This window comes from Sabethes cyaneus, chromosome 3, assembly GCF_943734655.1.
Source record: "Sabethes cyaneus chromosome 3, idSabCyanKW18_F2, whole genome shotgun sequence".
Classification (NCBI taxonomy): domain Eukaryota; kingdom Metazoa; phylum Arthropoda; class Insecta; order Diptera; family Culicidae; genus Sabethes; species Sabethes cyaneus.
Window position 1 is genome coordinate 223,286,515 of NC_071355.1, and position 24,491 is coordinate 223,311,005.

Consider the following 24,491-nt stretch of genomic DNA (forward strand, 5'->3'; position numbering starts at 1 on the left):
CATCTCACCGAGTTTGCCTTTGTTTTAGAATAAGAAGTATCAGAAAATAAAAAAGAAAATAAGTAAAATATTTATAATTGTAACGCACAAGAACCTAAGCATACAATAATATTTGTGTGATGCTTTTTATACTGGATGCAACAGATGACAAACATTCGCTTGTTGCTATCTAACGACGAAAAGGATTTATTAAAAAAAACGCCTCAGTCCTGCGTTCCTCAGCTGTCAGCGTATTCTTTTCTATTGTGTGCTACTTTCTGCGCAAATAAAAATTACGTACGCTGCAAAAAGAGGGTGAATATATGACGCTGTGTTTTCTATGCATTCACAGCGCTGCAGCTTTTATTACATTCCATCAACTTGGTGGGTTTCCTCGCCACACGAAATAAAAGTCTCAAATGTTATTCTCTGAAAGATTACATTGCAGCTGGGCACTCACTAACTGTAAAGTTATTGGCGTGTTCAAAAGAGGGGTAGATAGGGCACGGGAGAATATTTTCAGCCCATTTAGCGATGGCATCTATTTTCTAGTGGAAGAACAGCTGGTTTTTGACGTTCTTTGAATAAACAATAGTAGATTACTTACAGTCTTGAGAAAATAGCTATAACATATTAAAATTGTATGTCGGCAAAGTATTTTTATTGGTGAAAGAAAAGGCAAACCTGCTAAAAATACCCTCCCGTACCCTACCTACAAACTGGTTAGACAGTTCCTTAGCGTAATGCAAGGGTATTTCTTTACCGTTTTTCCGAATGCAATTTATACTGTTTTCATAATATGCTCTTCTTTTTAGACATAAGTAAATATACTACTTGACCTTAAGAAATAGCAAAACGGCCAGAGGAAAGAACATCGAAAGAACATTACCCGTCATTAATAACTGAGTAATTCTCGTTGAAACGGAGTCACTACTTACACGAGGTATTCAAATTTTGGAATTTGAAGAATTTAATTGGTAGAAAATGGTTAAAAAATGATAATTACATTTTTAGTACCTCGAAATAGTGGACCCCTTGCTAATCGCTAAACGCTAATCGATAAACTCAGATTAACGAAAATTTCGCTAATCGCTAATTGCTAAATGCTATATGCATAAAAATCAGAGGGGTTGTGTACAAGACACGACCGCATATATAGGTGACGCAGGACTACGTAAGTCTCTTTGTAGTGATAATAGCATGTATTCATGCTTGTAATCATTCGATTCTTCATGAATACATGCTATATGCAACATATATACATGCTACATGCGTTGTATGTAACATTTATCAAAGTAGTAACATTGCATACGTTCAATTCTCAAAAGATTGTGCATTTGAAAACAATTTAACAAAATCAAGAACACAAACTATTGCTTTCCTGCTACCTTACTGAAATTAAAGATTGTTTTTATTACCAATGGTTCCCCACGTTGAAGGGATTTTACCAATTCAATATTCAATCCTATTTTATCAACAGCACATCTTTTCACTACACTTCTAATGAAACGGCAAGCATGCGTATTCATACAGACTCGTATTATAACCGAACACTACAGCTGTGGCACATTTTTCCAACACAGATATCAAATTCGCCGAGGTTTAATCGTCTCGCAGTAAAGAATTTGCGATCTGTTGGGACAACGAGCTTGTGTCATTTTTTCTGGCTCACTTCCCTAACATAGACATCAAATTGGACTAGGTTTAATCGCGTTTGTAAGAAATCTGTTGGCACGAGGGGGCTTTGTCACTCTCTCTGGCGTACTTCCCAAGCAAGGACATCAAAATGGTCTAGGTTGAACCGCGGTGTTAAGAAATCTGGTTAAAATGAGGAAACTTTGTCACTTGTTTTGGCTTACTTCCCAAGCACAGATATCAAATTGGTATAGGTTTAGATCATCGCAAAAAATCTTCCAACCAATCACGAAGCGAGAATTCTGGTAAAACATAGGTACATTATTTTCAATTTTTCAATAGTTCAATATCAAGAATCCATACTTTTCTTCATTTGGGTCAATTCTTAGAAGATTTTCCGATCGATTGGTGTAAGAATATTGAAAATTCATCGGAAAACCGCTGAGCTATTAGCGCTCAAAACCTTTCATTTTTCGTGACGCTCGCATTTTTCGATTTTTTGGAATGACACCCTATCTCAAAACTTGCCGTAAGACGTAGTCCTACGTCAAAAAATGAACTGATTTTAGTAATTTTTCATGCCCTGCTAACTGGTGATGAACCCACCTATGTACCACCAATTGAAAATGATTGTGTACATAAATAAATTGACAGGATTATCAATTGATTTTTAGCAGTTGCGACAGAAACAGACAAGCAACTACACTCGATGCTTTGTTCGTACTGCCAGATGCAGCCCGGAGTGAAGAAGCTAGATATCGTGAGGCACTTCGTGTCCACCAGATATAGCCGATCCGCCATATACAACATCCTCTTCCTTCTAGAGAATAGTTAAATGCAGTAGAAGCTGAAAAGGGACACCAAGAGCAAGGTGCCCTCAGCCTTCCGCGCCTTGGGGAGGTCGGAACTAAACGGTGAAAAAGTACCTCGCCAAAATGGACATTTTTAAGTAGATGCATCAGTCAAGGCTGGCTGAAGGCTGAAGGTGCTGGTGAAAAAAATCTTTATGGCGAAGGATGACGAGACCTACTTGATGTTAGACGGCAACGACTGTCAAAGCACTGAGTACCTTTAGTTCGAAAACAGACACTGATGAAGCCTGCAAATCGTAGGCGCAATACGTATCTGTCGCGAATAAATATAGATTTTTTTTTTGTATGCCAGAAGGGCATTGGGTTAAAAGGCCACTGCCTTTTATATAGACTGCCACTAAATATAGATAGTAGAATTTCAGGTATCGTATTCTACTAAGACGCTCCAAAAACTTCAGACATTACACCCCACAAAGAAGGTAAGCGATGGCGTCAAGTATATTTCCCACAGAAAGTTCCCAAAGAATGCCCTTCTGTAACTGACGATCAGCGAGAAGCGAATGTTCAAGCTGCTGTTCTTTCTTTCGGGGCTTGTGGTGAACGGGGATATATGCAGTATGAAATGCATGCTGAAAGTTACCGCCTAGAGAACGTGGTTTTTTGGCCGCCACGGCCTCGGCCCAATGTGCCAAAAGATCAATGGAGGAGATGTACCGGTTAAAGATAATCATTGTACTGAATACCGTCAACCCTGCCGGCGTCCCGCAGCTGCAACCAATAGAACATTTTCATTGTTCCATCGGCCATGACTAAGGTTCCGGCTAACTGCCGTCAGGCCGACCGATAGGGCATCGAAGCATTTGATGTAGAAGGCTTAATAAAAGTAGCATTTAAGGAAACCTTTTGGAGTTCTTTTCATCTTCATTGAAAAAACTTTAAAAATAAAAAGCGAAACGTCGAAGAGTAACTAAAAATTTGTTACGATTTTAGTTTGACTACGCCATTTCCCAAAGAAGTTCTTTTAATCGCGGTCCGTATTTTGTTTATTTTTATAATGCATACGTTATGACCACAACTTGTTTGTCCTCAAAGAAAGAAACTTAGTATCTATTATCCAGAAATATTCGTGTTTCAGTTCCATGTTGCATGCTCTATCAGTGTAGTATGGTGTTCTTATGGTATTATTGCCGGAAATCAAATTTCGATTCAATTAGAACTCGTTTGAATTCGACTTGTCTGGAAAAGATGAGTGGACCTCTCGATATACATGATATTCCCTCTGTCATTCACCAGACAGTAATATTATTATTTTGGTGATTCAACCGCATACAAACTTGTTGATTTGTGACATTATTTTTGACCAATGCAATATCAAAATGGCGAGGTAAAGTTTGAATAATTTCACAATTTTCATGCAGCTTTAGCGATTTAACGGTTAGCGATTTCAAGGGTTTATTTTAAGCGAAGCTAACGGTTTCGCTAACGTATTCCAAATTTAGCGAAAACGCTAAATCGCTAACCAGAATTTAGCGCCGCTAACAAGCGATTTAGCGAATTAGCAAAATTGTGCCTAACACTGGATTTTATCAAAAAAAAATCGCCGTTTTCGCCATGAGCCCCCCAACCGATTTTCGTTTTAAGACCATCATTGGAAAACTGAAAAAAAATGGTGCAAGGAACATTCACAAAATTAGATTGCAATGGCATTAACTAAATGAAACAATTAGTTTAATTTTTCTCGCTTACATTTTGCCTGGATTACTGGAAACGCTACTCGTATTTTTATGAAACAAGTTTGTAATAAACTAAGTCTGAGAAAATCTAAAAATTGCTATTGCAGTCTTCTAGAAAAATTGATGACTTAAAATTTTTCAAATATTGTGTTCGTTTAAGTCCATCAACCGTGCCCGTGTAGAAAATTTCATGGAATGCTGCAATACTTTGGTCCAAACCTGCGCGTTCATGAGCTGTACAACGCAAAGCAAAGCTTAGGTGCTACAGTCGGAATTCGAAACGAGGGACAAGACACTGTTGAAAATATATTACTTTTCCCTATGGTAATATTTTTTCAAACTTAATATATTTACCGTTCCCACCATAATCCCAGTAAACCATTTGGTGTGTATATCTCGATTGCAACTGAGATATACGAAATCATATCTGAACGAAAAAGTAATATTTCACGCCATATAAGAACATATATGTACCAAAGTGGAGGCGATATACGTGCGAAAATTTTGACAATTATTTGTAATTTTATTTTGCGTAGTTTTTATAACACGCAACTAAATACTCCTGAATATATGATTAAGATATAATCAAATGTTGCAACCGTCTATACTGCTTTATAATTCACAGTCATGAATTGTATATGAAGACACGCACGACTGCAAAACAACTTATTGTTCACTTCGATTTGACATACTCTAATCATTATACAATTCCAATGTGAAATTGACATGAAAACGATTTAATGTGAACTTTCTATTACGATTTTGTGTTATCTGGGATATAACCTAAAGCCCTATAAAGGTATACATTTATAGGGCTTTAATAGGTCTTTTTCATTTCGATGTATCTGCAAATGAGAGATTCTCTTCGTGTCTCCTCTTTTCCGCTTTTTACGTCGATACTAATGCATTGAAAAGAAAATATTCAAAACATTTGGCTAGCTAGTAACTCCGGCAACCGATTTATGCAAAGCTGATGTGTCAAAATACATTAGGATCGGTATAAACAGCGGAAGAGAGGAGACACGAGGAGAATCTCTCATTTGCAGATACGTCGAAATGAAAAAGTATCCGATTTATATGATAATATTATGAAGTGTTCTTCCCCTCGATTCGAAACTGGACCTTCTGTGTTTATTCGATAGACCTCACAGACAGCTGTAAGAGTACAGGACAATTGCAGGGCTAGTGCTACAATTCTGTTAACTCTTACAGCATCTCCCAGTCGATATTCGAGCATCCTGCATGTCTGCGCACCAATTTTAGAAAAAAATAATACGCAAAAAATTCTATAAACACCCTAGAGAGCATATTTATACAAGAGCATTTGTCCTGGATCTTCTTAGGAATTCGAATTCCAAAGTTGGAGGAGACAGCCTAATTTTAAACGGACTCGAAGTAAATGGACAAACAGAATGCTGCGTCAACGCATCTTTTAGAGCTAATTTGACAGTTAATCACATGGGAAAACTGTCAGGATAAACCTGACGGATGCGTTACTGTTTGGCCCTTAAGGCTAATCGAAATTTTAATATTTAATATTGTCAATGTCACAGAATTCCACATTTGTAGAAGAAGCTCTGTTTCCATTATGATTTTTTGAAGTAAAGAAGACTGATTGTGGATACACCCGCATGAAAAGTCAAAAAAGGTTAATGATGTTTTAATTTAAAGCTAGCAAAAGCACTAAGCTTCTTAGAAGCAAAAAAAAGGTCGAGGCAGAATTATCTGTTTTCAGCAGACTCTCGTCAGTAAGCAAATAAAGTGAAGAACACAAAAAAACACGAACACATTTGGATGGCAAATTAAACGTTAATGATATAGGACCCCGAGAAAAAGAAATAAAATTTAGAGAAAAACACACAAAAAACTTCTCGTGGACAACTCATAAATCGTATCTATGAATCTTTCGTTTTCGAATTACTGTAAAGCCGTTTTATTACTCTTGCAAGTCCTCAACGTATTAATATCATACTATACCGAATATAACTTTTGAACTTTTCATAACTTTCTCTATTTCTTTAAGTAGAGTACAGTGGGGTTATTTAAATTAGCAATTGGTTATTTTATTTGAACTAAACGTTCACATCAATATTTTTTATCGCATAGCGAAAGCCTGACAACTTTTGGTTCTTAGTTAGTTAGTTAGTTAGTTAAGTTTTAGTTTCACATCAAATGCAAATTTACACTTACTATTTGACATATCGACAAGCCTCCCAGTAGACCTCGAGGTACAATATTGGCCTAACAATGGTGCTATTACTAGAGCACAGTCTGAAGTAGAGCGCTGGTCTACTGTCGAATAAAACCAGAAAGTCGAGCTTCGAAATCGGAATGTAGCTAGTTTGCTCTTTAACATGCTTGTTAGCTTGTTCGTAATTCAAATATTGCTGATTTTTTATCTTTCTAGTAAAAAGTAAAAATTTATCCAAATTTCAAAAATTGTATCATTTTTTTACGCGAGTTTTAGAATTCATGGGTTTTTTACGTTGGAATTTTAATGAGCCTTATTTTGCCACCAACAAGAATGTGATCCTATACCAACGTCAATAATGCTTTAACTATTCCACAATATTGTAGATAAAAATTAGCTCTTCAAGTGTGCCATACATTGCTTTTTCAAATTATGGTTAACAGAGGCAGTGCAGTAAAATATACGAACCGATAGCCAAATATGCAATGCATCTTGGCATGCACTTTTCCCTTTAATTTTGCTCTTTTGATTACTGCATCTCAGCCAAGCAAAATTGGAAAAAGTAGTGTATGGAGCATTTGTAGAACAAGTAATTTATTGTCTATAATATTACTGAAGAAAGTAATGTTTTATCTTTTGTATTTACAAAGCTATAGGGCTGCAATGCCGTTGGTAGCAAAAAGAGCGCTCTTACCAACAAGGTAGCAGCCTTATAGCGCCGTAAATACAAACAATAAAACATTAGTTTCTTCAGTAATATTGCTCATAGTAACTAATTCTACAAATGCTCCATACCACTTTTTCAAATTTTGCTTGATTGAGGTGCAGTAATCAAAAGAGCAAAATCAAAGCGAAAAGTTCATGCCAAGCCAATGCAGATTGAACCTGTACCTTAGGCGAATAACTCGAAATGGAAAATTTTTTCTGTCACCCTATAGATATTATTATAGAAAAATTATATTGTCTAAGCTTTTCAACAATATTTACCTTGTAAAAGCTTAAATTTCACTTGGTTAATTTAACATTTACAATGTTTTTAATGCAAATTTCTAAATAATGTACCACGGGGCAAGTGGCAATACGGGGTAAGTGGGAACAGAACCCATAAATCGCTTCAACTTGATTTTCTCAAACTGAACCTTTCTAGAAATGAACGATGCAACTCCAATGCATACATTAAAATTATAGTTTAGGTAATTATAATTGGCTTTCCAAACACCAAAATTAAACTCTTAATTTGTGTGTCGTTTTCAATTTGCGTTGTAAATTGGACGCACTTTTCTATAAACAAAATTTGGGTCCAGGCGTTCGTAAAAGTACATGTTTTTTGACAGTAGGTAAACATTATTAGTGTATTAACAAGTTGCACACGAAAACTAGTCGCATAATTTGACAAACGGCATTAAAAATACGCGTCGAAATGAAGGCGACACTACATTTCGGCAACACATAAACGCTGTTAATTGAATCTGGGAAAGCAAAGTTGATATAATTAAGCTAATCTGCATCTTGAAGTGAAAAACAACAAAGCGTTATGGTTGTTATAGCGTAACTATTTCTTATAACAGTTTCAACAGTTCATAATCGTATTTGCGAATCATAAATTACGTCTCGCAAAAATTGGATACAGTTGGATATTCAACTACATTGCGTTACAATTCAATTCAAACACAATGAATTATGTTTCATATCAGCTAATTGTCCTTCAAAAGTAATCTGATTTTGGTACGGCATTTTTGGATGAACCATTAGTAAAAACATTGTGTATGGTTGCTTTTTTCATTGCTTTAACGTTGCTTTATATTAACATACACAATTTTTTTTTTGGTTATTTTGTGCTTTTTAATCGAATTTCATTATAGGTCGCACTTGCCCCAGTAAATGAGGTATGAGGACCTATCGCCATGCATGATTTTGAAAATTTTCTGAATATTCATTTCATGCGAATCGATAGTGTATTTGTGTAAAAAAACGTTCGAAATGATACCCCTGAAGAGTTTCTGTGCTTCAAAATTTTTAAAATAATCATCGGTGTAGATTTTTGAAGATTTGTAGATGTGTAGATTTTTTTTGACAGTTGAATAAACCCTAACTATGCAATTTTTAGGTCCCACTTGCCCCGGGGTACCTTATATGTCTTTTATACGCATATCTCTGGATGCATGCGATGGTGGTGTTCGCCAAACATATCCTTTGCGTAAAAAGCAACTTTAGTGTACATACGATGCATTTCTCTACACCCTATGCGTTAACTTGGAACAAACAAAATTATTTACTTAATTTTAAATCATATCTTAATATGACAAAGAAAACTATGTTCATACTGTTGCATCAACATTGTATTCACCACAAATGAACGATAATAACGCTAATTTGGGAATACATTGTTGTGAAATGACAAGGTAATGTGAACTACGGTTGTACATCTCACAGCCCGTGCATTTGCCTAGCAATATACTGACATTGGTTTTCATTAACACATTCTGAAACTTCTTTTCACTGACTGTCATGTTGCTTTAATGATTTATTGTAAGTTAAGACTAATCTTAACTTAAAGATGGATACAAATACATAGGAAAACAAGACCTGACGTTTAGGATTTATTCAATATATTTTTTAGATTTTAAATTACCTTCATGCATCCAAAATATATGAGTTGAAAATTTACTTATAATTTATTTTTACTATTATTACTATTTGTTATTTACTAATATTTTCATTCACTTTGATTCGTTACAGTATTGGTTCCAGTGTGCTCAGTCTGCATCAACGGTAAGTACTACGCTCTACATAAGAAATAAACACATTCAAAACCGGTAAAAGTTAACTCGAGAAAATCGTATTATAAAAACTTCAAGATAAGAAGACTGCATTGATCATTAATATTTAATAATTTCGATTTAGTTTAAAGTCAATTTATTTCAAAGCTTTAATGAAATAGTTTCGGTTATTCGTCATTGACAAGTGAAGTAAGTCGGCCATTCTAAAACTTAGATTGTTGTACATTATATTTCAAAGTACTCCAAATGTGATAAAATGAGAGTTTTGTTGTCTAGTTATAAACTTTTACGATCAACTTTTGTCGTCGAAACCAGTCTGATGAACCACTATATTAATTCTGCTTTGTTTTTCCGTAACGTTAACGCTATTTCGCACATCTATCGAATCATTTACATACGGAAAATAAAAATATCAGTTGAAGTGCTTTCTTCAGACGTGTGTTTTCTTCAAACGTCACTGTCATGAAAAGTATTGTTTAACTGAAACTGACATACTTTATCTGTCTGGTGTGCGGGTTTCTGTTTTTGATGGTATTGATGCTAAGCAGTCCCCACAGTCAAAAGCCTAATCGACCTAAAGCCTAAAATTTAAAGTCGATGTTATAGTCGAACCTAATACTGATCACCTGATGCATGGTTTAACCAATTTAACAATGATTACTCATGGAAAAATATAAAGGAAATTTACAGGTAACACAACGTGTTGTTAGTCAGCCATTTATGTTACGTTTTATGGAAAAAATACTTGAACACACGTTGTTTATTTAGTTAACCTTCGATTACCATTTTAGGGGAGGATTGCATGCCAATTAGCCCTTTACAAACGAATCATAAAACGATTGTAATCATTACAAAAAATATTACCGATAAAGCACCTGATGGTGCTTTGCCTTCCGGTTCCTTCTGTATGCGTTAATGGTCATTATTATTACAGTTATCATGTTTATATACGACAAGGTCGCCTAATGACAGCGGGTACAGTCTACAACTTATCTTCCTTCATTTATCCACATGTTTCAATTGCCGCAGTAAGCGAGCAAAAAAAGCGACCGAGCTGCAATAAGTAAACATACTTTGTAACTAAAAGAACTAAACATTTCCTCTGCTTCAGGTCCGCAGCCAGAGAAGGGAACCTGGTGGCCCCCCTCCCATCCAAAATATTTTCTTTCAAGGAGGCTTATATTAATACACACTGGCGTTCGCAGCCATAAACAAAAATTGGGAAATTGATCTATCAGAAGCATATTAATTTAATTTGATTTATTTATTATTTCGACATAAAGAACATCGCACAGACATAAAACTTATTTAACTAATTAAATAGTACAGATTCTTAGCCTAAATACATTTTTTGACAATCCAAAATCGAACGAGTAATATTAGAGCTTACAAAAATCAAATAATCGGAAGCTGACGGTCGATTAGATTGTTTTACTTGCCGCACTTTCGGGGTTACACTCTGTAGATTTTATTACACTAAATTTCATACAGACCGGACACGTACCTGACCAAGTCTGAGCACCCCAGTGGACTTGATAGAAGATTTGGAATAAGACAAAAAATTGAACTTGACATTAGATTAGAATTTGGATTAAAATTAGAACTGCACATCAACTTAGGAATTTTGGAAAAATATAAAGGAAATAACTCATAGGATAACTCAAATCTGGACCAATTACATCTCGACATCAAATTAAATTGGAAACTAGATTTTGAATTGAACTAAAAACAGGATTTGGATTTGGGCTTAAAATTTGAGCTGACTTGAAATTGGACTAAAAATTGAAGTTGAAATTGGACTTGAAATTAACCTCGACATAAGATATAAAATTAGAAGATAGACATTAGAAATAAAACAGATTAAATTAGATTTGAAATTTGACTTAAAATTGAATTTAAAATTGGACATGGAATTGGACTTAATTATGGAATGTTTTAAATTTAAAACTTTACTTCAAACTGAACTAGAAGTTAGACTTCAAACTAGACCTAAAATTAAACTCGAAGTTGGAGTTGAATTTGGACTTCAAATAAGACATAAAATATTTGAAACTTGAAACGGGTTATGAAATCTGACTTGAAAAACAAGATTTAAAATTGAAATTGAAGCTTTACTTGAAATCGGACAAGAAAATCAACTTTAAATTTTAATAACTATAAAAAATTGTACTTGAAATTTAAATTGAAATTAAACATGTAATTTTTGGTGAAATAGGACGTATAATTTGATTTGAGACCGGATCTTTTTTATGCTGTTCGTTAATTTATAGCAATAATGCCGAACTATTGATTTAAAATCTTCGTACATTCTGGGACATATTAGGGATTATTATTTTTTGCATTAAGCTATATAAAGAAGGTGCCTCCGTATGCCTCAGCCTGGGTACGCCAGTGTCCATCATAGAACCCTGCATTCTGCAACACGTCGAGCGGTCGAGCCCGTTCCCAGCTCATTGGCAATGTGGCAGAACGCTGGCTTTATAGGAGCACTCGATTGCTGCCCACGTAATTAAGCGGTTCGCAGTTCCAAGCACCGAATTCCGAATTTAAAAGTGTGTCGTCGTTGTTTCTCGTTGCCCAGGTCAATACCAAAAATTTCGATCCGCATTTCCTTGAATGTTTGTAGAGATTTGATTTAGGTAGATTGTTGTTCGAGATGTACGCCTATTGAGTCTCGTAATACGGCTGTCATTTTGGTTTTAGCGTTTGAAACAACACGTTAATCAGTTCACTACGTTTACTACAAATCAGACGCCGTAGAGAGCTGCCCTGGCGCGAAGCACAGACGCTCACTGGGTTGAAGAAACGATACTCTGCCTTACAGAAGAATTGCCATTAAGATCCGCTATCAACATGGGATCAGAAGCTCAAGGTTGGCAAGGCCAGTCCTCGTGCCCCTTTCCTGTCAGCATACGACCTTAACCTTTTGCCGGGGTTAGTTACACTATCTGTACTAATACAGGTATACCGGTTGGTACTACTAAGAGATAGGGATTTAAGTTGCAGTAACTTAAGTTAAAGGAAATATATCATAAGTTGATGGCATATTGAGAAAATGATTTGGATCTATGCTCAGCGATTTGGGAGTACCTTCATCAAACAATAAGAATATCTTTCATGCTTTGAACAGTTTTTTTTATCACATAGTAAACCATTTAGATTACATGACCGGAGTTAATATCTAGTCGGATTTGCCAGCAGTCGCGATAAACCACTGTGGATTTATTGCATCCAATAAATTCAGATTCTAGTTCGCCAAACCTGATGTTCATTCAATACAAGATATTTGACTCGAGACATTCCAGCTACAACTAGTTCAAACCAGCCAGTGCAAGAGCGCAGTCAGCATAATAAATCATCCGACTATAATCGATAAATCGCAAATTCATACCAAAGAAAACTCATTATGTTTTAGCGTGTTCATTATTTATGTCGGATTTCTGCGTCGGTTCGAAATCTCAACATTCACAGCAAACAGGCGGTTTACTATTCTATAGAAAGGAAGAAATGAGAAATCTTTTTACGATGGTAGCTTGCCAACAGTCAGTACAGTACTGTTTTGTACTTACCATATTTAAAATTTCTATTAAAGAAACTTAAGTTTTAAGAGATCTTCATACAGTATATGAAGTATACAGTATATTTTAAGTGAGAATATTCCTATCACAGATGCTAAATATGATTTCATAATAGTTTACCGGTTATAAAGTTTATTACAATATATCGGTTATAGAATGAACTGATTTAGTTTGATGATTAGAAGGTTAAAAGGTGAGTTAATTTGAAGCTTTAATTCGCTGGATGATAGAGTAATTGACAGTGTATTAATATCCATGAATACTATACTGTTTATCCATGGATTATAAGAAAATTGATGACATCTATAGATATTCACACTGTACATGTACTATTATACATTTGGCTCCATGAAAAAGATAAAGTTTTAAATAGTATGGAGAAGATGTGGTCTTCTTCTTGTTAAGTCCGTCTACCGAAGATTTATCGGTGTTATATATTTTCCGATTCTATTTCTAGCATATTCAAGTAACAGCACTTCAAACGTCCACTGCCAAGGTTGTGCTGCTGAAATATAATTAGCAAACGAAAATATTGATCCATTGGATCTATTGCGCGGGATACCGCACGGAGCGCACTGATGGGAATCATATCTGCCGGCTTCATCAGCCTATGTTTGTCCCACAAATCCCTCCTGTCATAGGCCCTAAAACTGGCTAATGGATTATTATAGAAGCGCGGTTTGTTTATTTTGGCTTTATGTGATAAGTTAGAGTCGGGATCCAAATTGAACGGATATTTTGGTACTGCGCGACTGTTTCCACGGTTTTTACTATCTAGTAGAACTAAGAATTAAGCAAAATTATTATGAGTTATAAAAATGGGAGTCGGAAAAAGGTTATTTGAAATTGCTAAGATTCCCAATTTAATTTTCAAAATTGCGTAAATCTAAACTAACTCGTTATTATCAGTTCTAAGAAGCTTCTTTCTTGCGTTTTGGATCTATATTTTAAACTAACAATAAGTGTTCCTGCAATTTACATACTCTTAGGTAATCTGTCATCAGATGTGTGTAAATCGTATGCGATGGGCTGAATTTTCAGTGCTAACTTTTGATTGTTTTTTAATCTTTTGATTGCGAACTTCCCTTAACTTGGCCTACCTGAAAAATATTTCGACTGTATGACTGATACAATGAATATTTTGTGTTCTGAAATGTCTATAAAGAGATTTTTTTTACATTTGTATGTTATCATAGTTTATCAAAAAATTCTGCTCTTCTCCCATATTTAAGATCATTTTGAGATGCTTGGGAATAATATTTTTCTAATTATTTGACAATGATGCCCACGCTCAACGTGACAAAGAGATATTAGATAATCATAAAGATATATTGCTTATTTGAAGGAATGTCTAAAATAGCACTAGTTCATTCTGACTAGAATAAAGTGCCGTCAAGCAAAAGCAAATGAATCCAACTCGTTCATCCATTTTCGAACCACAAACGAAGCCGGTATTAATAGGGCAAAATATTTTATACAAGAAAAATAAGCAAAGGAGAGATTTATTTTACGTCAAAAATAATAGTAGCCGGCACCATTACCTACCGCGAATGAATGGTGAAAAGCTACACAGCTAGAAAGGATACACTCGCTTCACGTGCCGAAAATCAAACCAAGTACGAACACTGAATTCAAAAATCGGCGCGCACACCAGTATCAATATTCGTATGATTATATCTATATCACTTTAAAGTGCTATACTAGTAGGTAGTCTGCAATTTTCTAACCCACCCTTCACGCTATGCAAATATTTTTCGAACATTCTCAGTCTGTTGAATACCTTTGAAGACATCAGATCAGACCATTTGAAAGTTTTTATGAACCTCTCATTGGGGTGCAGTATAATGGAGTCGAACCAATAGACGTTAAAGTGTACATAGTAATTGTGAAAAAAAAACTATTCCATCTATTTATAAACCATAAACAACAGCAAGATATTTGATATACACACGCGCCTCTTGTTATTAGATACTTGGGCAAATGTTTTTGAGTGAAAGTCTTTCCTACGGGATACAGTAGAAAAGTGTTTGTTGGTTGAAAATTGATTCGTTATGGAAATGTGATGCGTCTAAAGACGGTAACCGTCTATTGCTACGGTTGGCACTTCGTTCAATGGCAACCATTTGTCTTTAGTTTATTCTTGAATCAAGCACCACCGACGACAGCTATGCTACCGATATAATCAAAAGGGATGATCGATTCATAGTGCTTGTTCTAGAATTGCGTTTTCGCTATAGCTCAGATAATAGCAGCGAAATAACGCTGATGGGTTGATGGCAAATGGAAACAATTCGTCGTTCATGGAAATATACAGTTCAATTGTGGGAGCAAAGATCCACAGTGCGATGATATCACAGAATGTGGATATTCATCAGAGCTTCATTGCAGTGGCCTAGAGGACACATTCTATTAACCTGATCTACGTATTCCTGATAGTGCGCGCACATGCTTCCCATTCCGGCATAGCGTTGATATCTGTATACAGAAATAGTGGCAGAGTGCAAACGAACAGCTGTTGGTCGATAGCCAGGATCGTCATCATCATCATTTCCCCTGGCATTTTGATAGCGGGGAAATAACTACATCTGCGCCTTTCCTACCGAAGGCAACAATCGCAACAATAGTAAACGCGTTGATAATTGTTCCATTCGAACACAGCTGGTGATGGCTCGTTAGTAGGTGCCGGTGTTTGTGTGGAACTTTCATGGACAACAGCATTCAAAAGTTGGTCCACAAGTGGAATTTACCAAAGTGCCAATAAAGTGTTAAAGTTCGAATCAGTGTCACTTGTGCGATCGGCGGATGATCGTGTGAGGCAGCGGAAAGGGAAAATTTCTAGTAATTGAATGGAAATAAGGTGAATTGCTAAAAAACGGATCATGAACCGGTGTGATATAAGCTTTTTTCGTTTCAAGTTCAGTTGCATGCCATCGTCGTCTGGCAAAGGCCACTTTCGTTATTCAAGGACAGTCGATTCGAAATAAGCAAACCGATTATGTAAACTGCAATTGTACTTACCCGGTGCTGTCGTCATCGTTATTGGCGACAAACTGGCTCAGTATGAGTTAATTTTTCTTGCTCGTCTGAAGCGCTACGGTAGTTATTAGTGGGATGATTAATGGGTAGAACAGGCCAATTGGCAAATTGGTCGAAAATTGGTTGGGGGTTTTCCAACTAAGAAAAAACAGAGCCGAAAGATTCTCAATCTCAGATTCTCAATGTCAAACATGCATCGTAAATCAAGCTAATTTTCGATTCATATCGTAGTGTTTCTATTTGCGAGTGAAAGTCAGATGGGTTTTCAGTAATTTTTTTAATATTAAACTTATAAGTTGATAAAACTTCTGAAATTTTATTTTTACGCATGCATATATTTTTACATTTGAAACGCACGAAGAGAGTGAAAATGATGCAGCGTATTACGTCTACACTTAAGAAGTCCGTTTTTATTTACTCTGTAATATTATTGGGCTCTATATTAAGTTTAGTGTAGTGACTCTTTAGTGTAGAATTATTCGGAATAAGATATGATATATTTTATTGATTATTTATTTAGTACAAAGTGGCCATCATGAGGACATTTCAATGTTACTTGGTGCTATATAAATAAATGAGAACTAAAAAATCGTTGAAGAAAGTAGAAATTTAAGCTTTTATTCGTTATTTAAAATAGTCTTAAACTAAACTATCGGGGCGAACTAACTACCTGTTGAAAACCCCATTAAAAAATAAAATAAATAACATAACTGAACTACCGTTACAAGACAACTTTGTCGAGTACCATGGGTATATTTTCGTACTTCTTGGCGCGGTAAGGTTAAGGCGCTTTAGGTTCAAACACACGTCATTGATTTCTGGGATTTCAAAAGCAGTTCTTTTTGTTTTGTTAGATTATAATCACTTTAACAGCTTGGGTCATTCGTGACTTCCGCGGGGTTGGAATTTGGACCCGGGTCCTCGGCGTAAGAGTTGTGAATGATAACCGCTACACCTGGACTGACCCCTCGAAAGTAGTATTTTAAGCTCAAAACAAAATATATGTTCAGTAAAATTTATCATTGTGTTCTTCGTGATCTCACAATTCAAGGTCAGATGAATTAAATTATATTGACTGAATCGTACGCCGCTTTAAAGTGAACAAACGGATGATGAGTCTGCAAGTTGGAACTAGTCTGTAGTAACTGATGCAAGGTAAACATCTGACCCATCATGGAGCGAAGGACTCCGCTAACGATCTCAGTCTACAGAACTGTATACGGGAGAGCACCTCGATGTTTTTTTAAATAGATGCATGCAACCACTCAGCCGGCATTTGTTCTTCCACCCAGTATCTGACAATGATCCGCTGGATTACTTCGATCCTCGCTTTCAGAAGTTTAGCCGTGATAGCGTCCTAATTGTAGTTAGTTGACTGTGCCAGTTATTGTGAATGAATTGCCTTTCAACCTACGGGTGCAAAGAGCTTGCCAAAACAAGTGTGTTTTTCGGAAACTTTGATAACTTCCCCGTTAATATATGTTGTTTTCGCTAGTCTCTCATCCGGCACCCAGTAAACCATTTGGTTTGTATATCTCGATTGCAACTGAGGTATATGAAATCATATCTGAACGAAAATGTTATATTTCACGCCATATAAGAACATATATGTACCAAAGTGGAGGCGATATACGTGCGAAAGTTTTGACAACTATTTGTAATTCTATTTTGCGCAGTTTTTATAACACGCAACTAAATACTCCTGAATATATGATTAAGATATAATCAAATATTGCAATTGTCTATCCTGCTTTATAATTCACAGTCATGAATTGTATATGAAGACACGCACGACTGCAAAACAACTTATTGTTCACTTCGATTTGACATACTCTAATCATTATAAAATTCCAATGTGAAATTGACATGAAAACGATTTAATGTGAACTTTCTATTACGATTTTGTGTTATCTGGGCATCCTTGCTATGTGGTCAGTCCACTGTAGCGCGCCGTGTTTTAGTCGCACGCAATATCCACAATATGCGCATCCTTGTATACTTGGTATATTTCGTGATTCATTCGCCTGCATCCCACGGTTTCTTCTAATATGCCGCTAAGAATTGATCGTAGGATCTTACGCTAAAAAAGGCCAAGAGCTCGTCAGTCACTTTCTTTCAACCATAGAGTACCACCGGGAGAATCAGAATCTTATAGAGTACAAGTTTCGTACGGAGTTGCAGGCTACGGGACCTCAGCTGGCTACTTAAACCATAGAAAGCCCTATGGTGGCAGCCGCCATCCGCCTTTTTACTTCACGGCTCACATCGTTGTCACATGTCACTAACGCACCAAGGTAAACAAATTCGTCGACCACTTTTAAAGCTTAGTTTGTTTAACGGAATCGTACGCTCCCTTAAAGTCTATACACAAATGGTGAGCTGCAAGCTGAATTTCCGGCATTTATCGAGAAATTGTTAGGTGAACATTTGGTCCGTCCGTCATGGAGCATTCTCTCTAGAAATCCGCACTGGTATTAGCGGACTAAGGTTTCCTGCAAAGGCCTCAGTCTATGAAGCAAAATGCAAGAAAAAAAATTGTATGTGAAATTGAGGAGAGTAATGCCTCGATAATTGCTACATTCCAGTCGATGTGCTCTTTTGTAAATAGGGCATATGAAACCTTCTATCGAATTCGTAGGTAGTTCCTTTGCATTTTCAGGAGACTTTTACCTTCTGATCCGAAGAGTTAGGACAAAAACTATGAGGTCACTTCAAGGGCAGTAGGGGAAACTTTCAACTTGAAACCAAGTTTTTTCAGGATGGCTGATATTTATTGGAAATTAAAAAACGGCTTCGTAACAATTTAGGTATTGACTAAAAGTTTCAAAAACATAATTGAAATCCGTTCTCCGATACACCGCAGATTACTGACACGTACCGCAGCAAGGAACTGTTTTCTAGAGAGCATCCACGCGTCCAGTTGATAACAGCATAATAATCATTATGTTTGCATTAAAAAAAATACAAAATACATCTTCAAATATACCTTAACCAATAACCAAAATATCCCAAAACTTAACTTTAAATCCAGTATTCGAGAAAAAATCACGAACATCCATTATTTTTCGACTTTCCAGAGTAGGATCCCCCTGAACTGCAACTGCAAGTTAAAAACCTGATTTAATCCACCTAGTGGTGAAAGGAACCTTTGTTATACCGTCTTACTTGCAATTAGAGATAGAAATCGACACGTTTGGTTTACATGAAATTTTTGGAAATTGAACAAGTTTACAAAATTTGAAGCAAATAGAAGCACTTATAAATTTTGATAGTTTCTTTTCTCATGAAATTGCTGAGTAAGTTGTTACTGATGAGGGTAAGTGCAAGTAAAAGTAAGTTGTAAGCTGAAATATTATTCTTTAACATATACATTGCGTAGTAAAGGTCTAGTTTATAGGTTTTTGAACTATGCATAATTTCCTGTAACGCCATTCTATTTGATTCACAACAATAAAGTTTTCTTGAATAAATTTCATCAATTTTTATGAACCTTCAGTTACTCACGTTGTTGTATTTTGTACACCATATGTAGGTTTTTGAATGCCATATTGTTATATAGTTACACATCGTATATTACGTATATACTAACGTATATTCTTCAATAAACTTGTTATGAGCAAAATGTCAGAATTATTCAATGCATTATTACTTTAAATTGTTAGGAAAATAGATTAGCATAAACCGACATCACAGAAACGAAGCAAGTAGCATGTGAGGTGTACCGCAATTGACCCCAACTGGAATTTTCTTTCGTTTCTTCATATGGAAAATGGTGTCTGTGTGCAGCAAAACTACCAGTAAATGTAAAATGTTTAAAATGTATCCGTCTGTTGGTAGTCGAGTAATTCGGGGTCAAAATCAGGATATTTTTTATAATCAAAGTTTTACAGTTTGTAAACAAGGAAACATAGAGGTATACTATATTCAGCAAAGTTGTGTATTTTTATTATTTATACAACTTTGTAATACATGAAAAAGTCATACAACAATTACAAAAAGAGCTAAAATAGAAAAACTGATTTTTCAAATTCATATACAATAAATAAGATCTCTTCGTTGAAGAGATAGAAGGTTACTGTCTTCAGCAAAATTTCTTGTAATAATATGCTCTAAAACTTTGCAGAACACATCAATGTGTTATATTGAAACTGAAGGAAAATAATTTTTTTATTTCACTTTTAGGGGGATTAATCAATATTCAGATTCTACCAGACGATAGAGCATTCAATTTCAAGAAACTCTTCCAAAGGTTCGATAAACTTAAAACCAAGTTTTCCTAGTCAACACTCTAGTGCGCACGTTTTCTTTGGTTTTGGGCTATTGTGCGCGCGAGTAACCGTGTTACAAAAGTTGGCGCGTATGTTCAAGGGTTAATATCTTTTGACCGGCAAAACCAATTCTTATGAAATTTTGCATATATATTCGTAGTGTGAAAACCTCTCGTTTGATATTAAAATAATTGAAATTAGGTTATTTTTCTTGGTTAAAATCATTATAAATTATTGTTAATTTTGGTGTGGTGTATTGAATTACTCATAACTTTCAAATTAAACATCCAATCAAAAAACCATTCAATAGTGATCTATCCGGCTATATTACCTGCCAAATGAAACTAATAGCACGTAAATCGGTTTGGCCATCTCTGAGAAACAGGCGATCATTTGAACCTTGTCAAAACTGGTTTTTTAAGCATAACTTTCAAACCACTTGTTTGTTTTCAATAAAAATTGGCGTGAAGTTTAGCAATAGTAAGAGCTTTTATTTGGTACTAAGATCGATGAAATCGGTTATGTGGTTCCGGAGAAAATCGTGTCACATAAATTTCACATTTTTGCTTATAACTTTTAAACTAAAAGTCGGACCACGAAACCATTTAATCGTGATATACTAGGTAAAAATACCTTTCAAATAAAAGTTATAGCAGACGAATCGGTTCAGCCATCTCCGAGAAATAGGCGATTGAAAATTGAAGCGCACACACATACACACATACACACACACACACACACACACACACACACACACACACACACACACACACACACACACACACACACACACACACACACACACACACACACACACAGACATTGCTCATTCGTCGAACCTGATCGATTGGTATATGTGACACGGCCCTCCGGGCCTCAGATCGACTTCGTGTTTTTCGACCAATTCCTAAACCTTTGTTATATTGTATAACAAAGGTAAAAACCTTATGAACTATTTGTTTGCAAAAGATTCAGTGTAGGTTTGATCTTCGGTAGCGAGATAGTGGAATTTCAAATAAGATTGATAAATTTGAACTGAAAACTTCGATTTGCCTGATTTTCGATTAGTTGTAGCATAGTTTAGCGATCATCTTAAACCTGCGGCATTCCATTTTATTCCCACTCATTTTTTTTACTATACTGGGACTGGGTAGCACTTTGTGAAAACGAAAATAGAAGTGTAACGTTTGAATGAAAGATTTCAAATTGTAATAACTTCTGAACTACTGTATGAAACTGAACAATTTATATGTCATCGGATAGATAAAATGACCAGCAATTTTATGGGGGAGCAATTTTAAGAGAGCAATTTTAAGGAAGGCGTAAGAGGGGGGGCTCTTATACAAATGAAACACAAATTTCCTCAAAACTCGAGAACTAATCAAGCAAATAGAACCAAATTTGGTATGTGGAGGTTTCAGAAGGCAGGATTTTTTTATGGTGTACTGAGACCGCTAGAACTTATTAAGCAAATGGAACCAAATTTGGCATGTGGAGGTTTCAGAAGGCAAGAATTTTTTCTATGATGAATTATGGCTCCTCCCCTTACAAATTTCCTCATAACTCGAGAACTAATCAAGCAAATGGAACCAAATTTGGTATGTGGGGGTTTTTGGAGGCATGAATTTATTTTATGATGGTTTGAGACCCCTCACCTCTGTGCTAGGAGGATAAGGACTCTCATACAAATAAAACAGAAATTTTTGCGTATGTGCCATATTTTCTGCTATGTAACAGGCGGTAAGGTCTGAAAGTAAACTAGTTAAACCTTCTCGAAGCAAAAGATAGTGAATCGACGCCGTTAACTTACGTGCCTGTTGCCATTCATGTTAAAAGAGAAGGACATTCGAATGGCACGTCATATTTACGATGAACGTGCTTTGGCTTTAATGATACTTGTAACCAATGGCCCTTTTAAAGGCCACAAGGGAGTTAAAGTAAGATTATTGGAACATGTCAAGCTACCCATAATCATATTTAATACAATAATCTGTGAGCTGGTCATTCATTACTATTTCAACCTTTATGATGCACACAAGTGATTTTTAAAAGAAATTTCTATATCTCAATGGTTGCAGGCGTTGTACTTATGAACCCCCGTCCACGTATTGTCAAAGCCGCCATTGCATTCACTGAAGAATTGAATCTGAATATTTCACTTTTTCTCTTAATGGCACTTACAGATTCTTATAAACATAGGGTTTATTTCTAATTCTCGTCGTAGTAAGGAAGGCCACTTTAATGAATACTCCATGGATTTAATGAATACTCCAAAAGCTCTGCTGCTGATTTGACTCAAACACACTTACCATCCGATCCGTGCCCTTTGAATTCACTAAAAAGCGATTAATAAAGCATTTGATTGAAATTACGCAACTGACTTTATATCTTAAATTCGTCGTACCGTTTTAAAATCCGTCCATAAAAATTTTTCATCGTCCGAACTAAAAATCACAATAATTTACGAAGCTAGCGCGCATGTATTTGTGTAGGACAGCATGACAAATGTTATTCTGCAAAATTTCTGTAGGTTAAGCAAGTTTTCCCGGCTGCAGAATAACAACAATGCGTTGAGTGAGTTATTTTCATTTTATGAATGACGGAAATTGAAACGGTTAGTCGACATTTTTTTCTTCGTCGCACGAAAAAACGTTGAAAATTTGGCTGCTAGGAATTCTTTAATGAAAAAAAAGCATTTAAATAGATTTCAGCTCACTTTGATTGATCGCATATGAGAGGCAACAAACTAAAATATTAGGGAATCACTAATTTTGCATTGTGTGTCATAAAAATCGCTGATATTTTTAATAATTTGTTATGGATAGGACGGGAATAGGCAATTACGACGAAGCAGCAACATACCCTACATAAAAACTGAATAAACTGAAATGCAATTTACATTAGTCTTTGATCTAATGATCTGATATAGTCCTACGTCACCCTTTCGTACAACCCTTAGGGCTGTATACCTTGTAGTTTTTTTTGACATTTTAAGCTGTATGATTTAGTAGGTATATATTAAGAACTAATTTAACCGAAGCAAAACGTGGCAAAACACTCGAGCTGAAATGTGCTTATGATATATTGATATATGTATACGAAATATAAATCACACATAGCTGCTTATATGAAAATATTGTTAATTCCGTTTTTGCAAAATGCTGAATCTCAAAAATTGCTGTGGTAGAATTATGAACCATGAAAGTCATTCTATAATTCTTGAAAGCGTTCAGTTCAGGATTAAAACGTTGAACTCGTTGTTTATCTAACGGAGCAATATATTATATCCGGTTTAAAGCCCTTCAACTAACAAACAAACTCAACGATTTTGTACATACTGATGATAAATCAAATTCGAAATGTTTTATCTGGTTTCTTGAAAGGAAAACAACATCAATCTGTCGAGTTGCTATCTATGTACGTGTTTTCATACAATAATACTAAAGCACAATTTTACTGCAGTTTTTGCATTCTAGCGCTTACATTGATGAGTTTGTTTATCGCCGCTTCCAGGCAACCTATTTTTAAAGGGAAACTAAAAACAAAATGAAACGCCTGCGCACTATTTCTCGTTAATACATTTTTTTAAATTTATTATTTTCTTTGAAAGTTCTTTTATCTTATGGTCTGAACCTACTCATGTATCAATCATTGATTCACTAATCAATCTGCGACAGAGAATAGCGTGCAATATTGATTCCCAAAAATAGTAAAAATAATAACAAGACCGAAAAAAATAGAAAATAGTTTTATTTTCACTTAAAATTCTTGTAACAAGAATCTCGATCAAAATACGGACATTCAATCGATAGTCGGACAAATGAACTTAAAATAAAACACGCTATAATCGGTTCACGGTGACTGAAACCTGTATAAACCAGTAGAAACACTCATATCGAGCGCAGTCATGTACGGTACGGTGGCGATTTTTACGGCTCTTCATTGAACAAATTCTGAATAAATGCTGTTTTTTGTTATTGGCCATCTGTTTTGCTGCAAAGATTATATGACTCCAGCATACATTAAATCCCCCCGCAACATAGCGGATATGGGACGATGTGTGGCTACATTTAAAAGCATGAATGGAGCTAGCTAATATCTTCGGCATCGCAGCCCAAACATTCTTTCGGTCGCACATGAGTGATGATGTCACACCGAATCAATGTTTTCAAGAGCAGCCGGTGACGGGTCGTTGCCATCCTTCTAGGCTTCCTCCCGCTCGCTACATATTCATGGCGTATTAAATTACGTGTACATAATTTTCTTACTTAAAATTCAGCACAACAGCACATTAGCCGATACGATCCGGAAATATTTTTACGGATGACTAGAATAGCCGCCAAGGATAGATACATCTAAATGGATCGGTGTTTTATTGCGTTTCAAAGGATTGAATATTTGTAATATTACATTTAGTTTCAATATTGAATCAAGCCGCCACTTAAAATTTTTTCTTGGTACTGCATGATTCATATTTCT

General features: G+C 35.6%; 2 protein-coding genes across 2 annotated transcripts in view; one reads left to right on the plus strand and one right to left on the minus strand.

Moving 5' to 3' along the window:
- LOC128743297 (ruvB-like helicase 2) overlaps positions 1–24,491 on the minus strand; it is a 77,124-nt gene that overhangs the window by 6,633 nt on the left and 46,000 nt on the right. The gene's annotated exons all lie outside the window — the stretch shown is intronic.
- The window catches only part of LOC128743296 (facilitated trehalose transporter Tret1-like), a 36,379-nt gene that overhangs the window by 795 nt on the left and 11,093 nt on the right, over positions 1–24,491 (plus strand). Inside the window, exon 2 of the mRNA XM_053839846.1 lies at positions 9,090–9,122. Coding sequence (XP_053695821.1) covers positions 9,090–9,122 — 33 coding nt within the window. The remainder of the gene's footprint in view (positions 1–9,089; positions 9,123–24,491) is intronic.